Source organism: Ruditapes philippinarum, unplaced genomic scaffold (assembly GCF_026571515.1).
Source record: "Ruditapes philippinarum isolate M1 unplaced genomic scaffold, ASM2657151v2 ctg1168_1_1_1_1, whole genome shotgun sequence".
Taxonomy (NCBI): Eukaryota; Metazoa; Mollusca; class Bivalvia; order Venerida; family Veneridae; genus Ruditapes; species Ruditapes philippinarum.
The window spans coordinates 126,511-136,386 of NW_026866966.1; the positions used below are offsets into that span (position 1 = coordinate 126,511).

At 31.1% G+C, this 9,876-nt stretch overlaps 1 protein-coding gene across 3 annotated transcripts in view; it reads right to left on the bottom strand.

Annotated features, from left to right (window-relative positions):
* The window catches only part of LOC132734361 (glutamate-gated chloride channel alpha-like), a 49,758-nt gene extending 40,082 nt beyond the window's left edge, over positions 1-9,676 (bottom strand). For all 3 annotated transcript variants that reach the window (XM_060721089.1, XM_060721090.1, XM_060721088.1), the window contains exons 1-5: positions 9,562-9,676; positions 6,687-6,796; positions 5,290-5,354; positions 5,024-5,091; positions 4,420-4,649 (exon numbers count right to left, since the gene is read on the bottom strand). In XM_060721089.1, the coding sequence (XP_060577072.1) occupies positions 4,420-4,649; positions 5,024-5,091; positions 5,290-5,354; positions 6,687-6,772 (449 nt within the window). In that variant the 5' untranslated portion in view covers positions 6,773-6,796; positions 9,562-9,676. The remainder of the gene's footprint in view (positions 1-4,419; positions 4,650-5,023; positions 5,092-5,289; positions 5,355-6,686; positions 6,797-9,561) is intronic.
* Between the last annotated feature and the right edge of the window lie 200 nt (positions 9,677-9,876).

Sequence of the window (9,876 nt, forward strand, 5' to 3'; positions counted from 1 at the left end):
GTTGCATACAAATGTCCGTTTAGGTATATAACAGATCTATGTTGTCAATATTATAGTTCCTTATAGTGTCCATTGGGGGCTCATACCTTAAATACAGGTTTATTACATTGTTTGCATGAATTTTAGTGCATCTTTCAGCGATTATTTAGTCATTCCGAATAGCTGCCGTTTTCTTTTTGCCATTCTAGTCAAATATAACCCGGTCTCTTTTACATACTTAAGTATAATTAACTTTTTAAAATTTTGTAATATCAAATAGGTTTTTAAGTTAATATGTTCCTTTTTTTATTCTTTACTACATTTCGTAGAAATGCATTAAATTTTTCATTTGCCATAGCCAATTGGACTTTGCCATGGGTATTCAGTACTTTGGCATGATCAATACGCTTTTCACTAAAAAGACATACAGCGTATTGAATGTTATCCTTACACTTACTTTAGGGTTTTAAGACACTCAAAATTTGTAGTCTTGCCATTGCAAAGTTTTGCCATTTGAAAGTCATTCAAAGCTGTAGAAAACGTTTTCATAGCTATTTTGGCATGGCATCGGCATGAAAAACACTGTCCGAGGCAATCTAATACATTTTGATTATCAATTACATTTACAGATCTGAAAAGATTATTTCAATCAATAGTACAATATTATCAGTAAAATTTGTCTCGTCAATCTCTGTGCCATTGTTACCATAATCATTGTAATCACAATTGGTGGGCACTAAACTTTGATTAGAAAATAATGTTTAATAAGTACTCAGTCACTTGCGAACAAAAATAGTTATTAAATTTGTTATTCCCACGTCTGTCGAAAAGTTGGTCGGCCCTGAGATATATCTAAACTGTGTAAAACTAGAAAAAAAATCATCCCCTTCAGAATCTACATTCTAACCATCATCAGCAGCAGCTAAATAATATAAATCATCATGTATTATGAAATTATCCAATACAATAAGAAAATAATAATTAATCATCTTCATCATCGCAATTGACAGCATCATTTTCATCATCATTTGTATCATCATTCTCATCATAATCGTCGAAATCAACAACTTAATTCCTATAATCGATATAATTAGCAGCGTTATCAGCATAAACATGCACTAGTAATTCTCTGAACTGATTGTAGTTTACATCTTTATCGTCATATTTTTGATAAAGAATTATTATTAAATTATAGAACAAATTACATATAAAGTGTCGTCATCATTCTCATCATTTGTTCAAGCATTATCATCATTTTCATCATCAACATCATCAACATCATCACTATCTACCAAAATCATTATGCTCATCGTCATCATCTCTTTTGTTCATGATAATCATTCGCTTAGGGTTGTATGTATGCTAATCCCTTGTTATTATCCTCATCTCAGCCACAACCATCGAGACTAACATTATCGTTAACATTATATATTCATTTGCCTGTTGATTTTGATTACTACTTTTTCCCATTAAACTTTTTATTGATGACATAAATCATTCTCAGTATGTACTTATTAATAACACAGTAAATTTAGTCATAGTCGACTACGAGTCGAACTGAGGATTGACAAATATATCAATATGATTGATTTATCATTATTTGATAACATATGAAATGTATAACTTTTGAAGGTACATATAATAAGTCATAAAATCATCAAAGAAAATGCGTTAAAATTCCATTTTCATCGTCGAAAGCCAATTTTCTCAAATATACACGCGATTGCAGATATTACCTCGGATGGACGGATGAATAAATGTTAAACTGCACCTTTTTTAAAGAATTCGCCGACCCTACAATGAGTGGAATGTCTTATGAAACATATTATTTAGAATGGTCCTAATTCATATTTGACTGTGAATTGAAAAATAAAATATCATACGTCGATCAGCTTTTCTTTGCAGATTTATGTACTACTGCAAACAAACGAGGACATATTACTTGCGTTTAAAAATCGTAAAGAATAAAACCTTCCTAATCAAACGTTTGTTACATCAGGAAAATATAAACTTATTTAAATAAAATTAATGACTGAACATTTGCTGACGGTATGCGAGATATATCTTTCATTATAGCACTCCTCGTGATTTTGTCACTATAGACAAAGAAGAAAAAAACCGGTGTTAAAACTGCCGATTAACACTGGTTAGGGACTGCTTGTATATGCGGCTGTTATGTTTTCTCCCTCGATTATATAGTTTACAAAGCCTTTTAAAGCAACAATTAAATACTTTTTTATTTATATTCTCAGTTCTTATAATGTTTTCTTTTCAAACAATACCGAAATAATATAATAACATCTCATATACATTAACGCCACTTATTTGAACCATATCAGTTAATAGATATATTGACAAAACGGTGGCAATCCGTAAGCAGCGTTATGACGTCATCCTTAGTATACAACTCATTCATAAACGCTGACGTCATTTCATACATACAAGAATGAAAACAATGATAAATGTGACACCGATGTCAAAACAATACAATCCATTCTAAGGCGTAAGTTTTTTTGCTGAAAATTTGATAAAAATAACGTTTTTCCTTATCATTTATTGTGTTAAATGATGTCTATATCTTCGTAACAGAAGGGTGCGAAAATCGGACAGCATTATACGGAAAGCGGCACCGTTGAAAAAATAGCATAAGTGATCTTCCTTATTTTAGTGTGTTAAAATCGTAATAATATCGGTCTGAGCGGTGATTATCGGCTATTTAACACCGGGTTTTTCGTTTTGATGCGAAAAAAATAACCACTTACACATACCGCCTTCGTGGTCAATACCTCAAAACTCCAAACCGTTGTTAAATAGCCGGTAAACACAGCTAAGACCGATAGTATTTCTAAAATCTCTCGTTTCTCAAATTTATACATATATTTACAGTCGCATCACTAAAAAACATATTTGATTGCATTTATATATCCTTTAGTCGACCTTTTATATGATTAGGTGAATATTCAATGAAATATTCCATGACAAGAGTATTCAAAGGCAAATTCATAAGAATATAGATTATTTATACATTCACACAAGTTTAATTAGCCGAGGGTAATATCAACTTATGGGAAATTGATTGGAAACTATGAAATTACAAATATTACATGACAATTGTACACTCGGATTGATTTGGTCCCTTTATGAGAAAAAATAATATGCCAACATCTTTCACGCCGCTTTAGGATATTCGCTTTTAAAAAACCAACAATGCTCGTACATTAATACACTGTTACACAGACGATACGGATGGACGTACATACGAGGCTGTACATATAACATCATGAATACTTGAGAGAGAAAAGTGCCACACTTCAACTAGTTTTTTTGTACAAATGTCGAAATACAAATTATATTTTTATATCATGTATTTTCCATAATATACCTTTGGAGGTCTAAAAGGGCGTGGTATATAAGTACCCTAACTGTACGTTACTATGCTTCAAGTAACTTGGGCTATGAAGTCTGCACATCACAAATATGACGTCAAATGACAAATTTAAAATGCATGCAACATACCCTAAGTTTGATCCAACATTATTCAAATAAAATGACCCAAGTACAAAAATGCCAAAAAAGTAAAAACTAAAAGGCTTATGTGATATTTTCAAAATAATTTGAAGCATAAATGAAAACCCTCTTAGAAACAGCGATTAATGTGGGCGCAGAATGAACATTAAGCCTACATTAAAGTCAATAAGAACAGTGTGCAAGAGATTTCGAATGAGTTATATGGTATTTGTGTATTCAGTGTAGAGACCCTTCCAAACCGGATCTCCGATTTCCAGATAATGTTGGTGTCTGTTTTTTTTTTTTTTTTTTTTTTGCATCTTCCGAGAAATATTCTATATGCTTATATCGCGTGGCTAATAAAATATTACCAAAAATGTCGGACATCGCATTTGTTTAAACAGCTGTCAGCAGAACAAGATATAAAATCATATTAACTGAGCGTAGTATAAACTGTACAAGGTAAATGTTACAAGGCAGTAGGCTTGTGCTTGCCGAGCAAAAACAAATATTTCGCAAGTGATTTTGTACTTGATCAAACATGATTAAGAGAAGACCAATATTGCTTATGACGATAATGGTATCGACGGCATGATAATGCTATCGAAGGCGACAAATAATATGATAATGATGATGCTTATTAGGATAATTATGCTGATAATGTGTTTCAGTTCAAAAAATAAATGAGTGATAATTTTTTGTTTTTCTATATGGCAAGTATAAGTCATAGCCAAATTACAAAGATTGTGTGAAAACAAAATTTGATATTTGTTTGAAAAATATGTGTAAGAAAAAAGTAAATATAGCAAGGAAATATTATAAATTTGACACCCCTGTAAATTCGTAGTCACAACAATATAAGATAATTTTCTTCTTTCTAAAGCGAGTAAAAGATCTAAAAGGAAGAAGCAGCTGTATAATAAGAATGCATACCTGCCACTGTAGAAAACGCTTCCATTTTTGTAAATGTATGCCAGCTGGTTTCGTTCAAACAAGCCATGTAATTGTGACTTTCTTTCATTTAGAAAATATAAGTCAGGCATCCAAAGGCTGTCCACTATATCATCTCCAAATTTGATTACGTCATATGTTGTATTGTTTCTGGTAAAGTCTAGTCGGGGATCTGTCCAATTTATTCGAAGGTTGAGTGTAAACTCAATTTCCTTAAACAATACCAAAATATCATTACATTTAGATATAACATAAAGTAAGATACCAGTCGAGAAAAGATAATAAGATGCTTATAAAATGAAATTTATATCTTAGAAAGAATTGTTTTCAGCTGCTTCATTGCTGTTGTTGTTGTTTCGTTTATTAAACATATATTATTATAATAGTACCGGTATGTTCTTTTGTTATCCGCCACACATCCACTAAGAAAATGTCACATGGTCTATAATAGAAGGTCTTTGATACAACGAAAGGATTATACATTGATGATGTTGACAAGTTTGAGATACATGGACAGTTATGACATACATTTATAAAGAAGATAATAAAAGTCATAACGATTGAAATGATGTAATGTAATACTAACTCTGTCCTTATCACTCTCCGAGTTAAAATCAGTGATGTAAAGTTGAACAGACACATCAGTAGCATTCTCTGTAAATAAAGTGACTGGATATAAACTATAAAGTTATTACTTAATTCAAATAAAAGCAAAGGAAAATATTGAAAACATGTAGTGACTTTAGTAAACAACTCCTTATGAACAAGGTCATATTTATTTTAAAAATTTAAGAATTGGATAATAAAGTCTGAAAAACTAATTTTAAGCAAGGTTGATATGCAGGACTATACCTGTACTCGGTGGAAAGTTGTGATCATACTCAGCTTCTTTCAATAGATAACGCATGAGTTCATTCCTGAAATAAACAATCATGGTCTTTTTTAATCTGCTGTTAGCCTTTGGACTCTTTGTTTGTATATTTTTAGGTACCGTTTTTATTTAAGTTCATGGTCCAAACAGTAAGAAAACAAGATTTATAAAATAATCGCTTAACCTAATCGAGAAACATGTTGAATTTATCGTTTATGCCTGCGTTGTTACAACAGGTATATGCCGAGACAATTCTAAGGAAAAAGGAACGTCTTTTCAGAGGCTCTGATCCATTTCAGGCTGATTTGTCGGCACTACTAAACTGCCTTTTCACATAATATTTCTTTGTGTTTGAGGGTTAATTTGGCTTCGAAACACCAGGCAAATAATGAAGTAAACTTTTTGATCGAACAAGAGAATTACCTACAACTTTTTATTCTATACGGAAAGACAGGGTAAAGCAGACAAATTCAAAGACATTTGAATAGTTGTTATAGAATAATTCAGTCTTAGTTGATATTAGCAATATGTACTACTAAGAAAATATTTAAAGATGGTTAAATAGTATGTATACCAGTATTAATGTATCTTAAAATAACCTTTGTCGTGTATAATTGTCATTCTAACAATCTGAAGGAGATCTTATATAATTGATGAATATTGGAATTAAGTTTTAAAATAACTGTTCGGTAGTTTACATAACTATTTTAAGACAATACTTAACACGCTTTATTTGTTGTTCACTAAAGATATTATGTATACAAGGTAGAATACAAAATGCTTAGATTGAAATAAATGAATAGTGCGTATAATAAGAAAAAATACGAAAATTAAATTGTTACTTTATAAATGACATAGACAAAAGTCAATGCATTTTCATCAGTTAGATTTATCAAGTCTGTATCAAGCACTGTGCTATAATCAACTTACTTATATGTACATGATAACAGTAGAAGGTATGCCTATTTAGCTATATTTCGTTTCTTGTCTTTGTATGTTAATACTCAATCGCAAGCGGGTCTTTTTTCAAAAAGCGGTGACGTCCAAAACAAATTGATTGTTCGGAAATAATTTATTCTATGGTTTTCCACTAAAATGTCATAACTGGACGTTTCATAAATAAGATGTCATTGTTAGATAACATATATGACAAAGAACGCAAAGCATGTTTGATATTATCATTTTGTAATATCATCTGGTGTATAATTTAGTTATGATGGTACATGCATTTTACTTTTTCCCAAGTATCATCGAAGCATTCATTGTGAACATTCAATAAAGGTAGAGAGAAAATTACCATTGTTTTAAGTCAATTTAATACTGTTTATTAAACACAAATCCATAAAGTATAAAAACTTAATACAGAATGTTGTTTTACCTGGTAGGTTCTGTATAGACACAAAAGACGCAAGTCACTGATATTATCGTTAAGCATCGACAAAACAGCTTCCGATAAACAATCATGATGTCGTTTGTTCAGACCTGAAACTGAAAGGTTTCTTTTATCAATCAAAAGGAATACATGAGACAAAGACTTTGATGGATCAATAAAAAACGTTTCGTGTCCATACGAGGGGTGTTCAAATATGAATGCAACTGGGCCAATTTTCAGAAGTGCTAAATAAACGGTGCCAAAATAATTATCTAGGTCCTTTAAAATATACATCATCATGTGATTTACACAAGTTTAGTATTCTAATGCAATTTTTAAATACGTTTTCATAATCATTTCGAGGTTAACTGTTCAGACACTGGAAAATAGTTGAACCGAGCTTTTTTCGTGTTTGATATTTTCTTCCAGAAAAGTGTTTTTTGAGCCTCAGAAATAGGAAAAAAGTCACAAGGGGCAAGAACTGGCCAAATAAAGTGTGAAGCTCGACAACCTTTTTCTGTTATTAGTTATACTTGTACAATGGCCGCTTTTTGTGACGAATTATTGTCATGCAAAAACCTGACTGACAACACAGATACTAGTTGCTGGTTAGAGACTTTTTAAATATTTTTTACGCATGAAAGACCATGCCTTTGTAAAATTTGGCATTTACAGATTTACCCTTTGGTAAGGCAATTTGAGTAGCAGGACCTTGATTAGTACAGGAAATTTCATGTATTTCTGACGCTCATGGTGCGTTTCACAATGCAAGGTCTTTGACTTCCTTTGGTTGCCAAAAGATTGTTATGTATATTTCTCCCCGAAAAATAAAATGGACAGTGATGATATTTGCGAAAGATCGATTGTTGTATTTATTGAACAGTTTCAACAATTGTTTGGAGATTCTTACTTCAGCAATTTGTTGCTGTTTTGTAAAAAAATGGGGTATCCATCCGGCAATTATCTTTCTCATTTTAAAATCACGTCTGAAAATTGTATGAGCGGCTTCTACAGAGATACCAACGCATTGTTATACCTAATCATAAATCATGCATCAGTAGCAATCAAATCCTTTATTTTTTAACCACATTTTGGCAAAGTTGCAGTTTTCGGACGGCGTGCATGAGGTGAGTTTTTTTTATTAAATCTCACATATAAATAAAAAATCTCATTGTTCCCATAAACACGACTTATTTCATTTAATATGATTTTCGCCTGTTTACAAAGAATACAGCTGTTTATGATATAGGAGAAATAGGACCGTATTTGTTCAGAGATTCAAGTTTAATCCTCGCTGTATCTTATAAAGATTTATCATTCATGACTCATCACGCAAATATATGTATGAGAATACTTTGGGTTACAATCAATTTTAATCAAGAGAAGCGGAAGGCTTGGTGTGATTTGAGTTATTTGCATTAGAAAACGACTCTTACCATAAAGAACAAACCGCCAGAGGCTAGTAGATTAATGCTTAAGATATAGAACCCTAATTATTTGTATCATCCTAAGTTTGAAATAATTATGTCCCTTAATATGTCCCTTGATTATTATGTCCCTTAATATGTCTCATATCAAGAGAAAATTATCAATCATTGAGTTATATTCGATGTTTATATGTATTTTGTCATAAAAAAGACAACACATTATATGGAATTCCTCTAATCTAAACTAAAGCGTTGCATTTTATTCCATTGAAGTAAAGATACTGAAGTTACACGATTTTTTTTGTTTGATTCTTTCTTTCAATATGAAATTTAAGTATTATGTTTGAAGTCATGACACAACGCTTTGTAGAAGGAGATTAGATAAAAATTGACCTACACAATATCTCTTTGTACAAACAGAGTAAGATAATCAATTTAATGTGTTTAAAACTATCGTTCCACACAGTTTTTACACTTTTATAAATAGGACAGAAAGTCTCGCTTATTTAATCTAAGATGTGAATCAGAATAGAACCTATATCATCCAATTAATATGGGGAATGTTTCAACCAATTTTAACCCTAAATGTTTAACTTTTTTTCAGCCTTTATCTAATATAATTATAGTAATTGCACTTCATAAATAAAAATTTATATCATTGACTTACAGCGTCATTTAAAGATACGTAATATAATTGTTTAAAGAATAACATGTACCAACATTGCTTTGTTGCTGTTACAGTCGGAATGAAAAGAATAATATTGAAAGTACATATTAAGATTTCCCTTGACAGTCTGCCGACCTTGATAGGTGCCCTTTTTTTCGACAACCAGACTACTGACAGTTGTTTTTTTTTAATCATTAATAAAGTTTTAATCATATTTTTATCATAATGTAAGTTTTAATCAATAAATATATTGAGTAGAAGAACATTACTGTGTTGCGTGCGTTTAGCTATACTCAATTTCAATGCCAAATTTATCGTTTCTATGCAAATGTTAACCATATATCTATTATCAAAGGAAGAAATGGTCAACTGTTGAGTTTATAAGTACCCAAACAATTAAATATACTTTGGCTTTTCAAGTTGAATGATAATCAATTATAAGTCAAGCAACTAAAGAGAAGTGTGTCAGTTCTTTGGAAATAGTTCTCGTTTTCGTATCTTTACACTGGAATAATTATCAACACTTCAAAAGTGTAGACAGTGAAACTATAATAACAACTTTAACAAAAAGTATATTTACATATTGAGAAAAGAATTGGAAACAAATAAAACAAAAAAGCCTTGAAAAAAAATGTTAAAGTTAAATAAGTGATTGGTGGGAACATCCTACTGTGTTTTCCAAATGCTCTAAAACATTCAAATGTTTTAGAAGGTCAGCAAAAATAGTAGAAAGATACCAATTTGTTCATACAATTAATTAAGTTTAGTAAGTAAGTCAGAAACTTACCTGACAAATATCTGTCTAATATAAATCTCTTTAAATGTCGCGAGGAGAGTCGTAGAACACGTCCTCTTAGTGCAAATACTGACTTGAAAAGAAAGCACGCAACGCAAGTTATTTTAAACAACAACAATCAAACGTTATCTTGTGAGAATTTACAGTCGAGACAATATGGTGGAATACCATAGTGACACTATCGTAGTGTGTGTACTCTGTTAACTGAACAGTTTTTGTCCCGTGTAAAATGGTTGAAAACTAATAGTTATAGATAAGATATGTAGTATAGATATATCTGTATTTTTGAATCACCTGCCCGCAAAG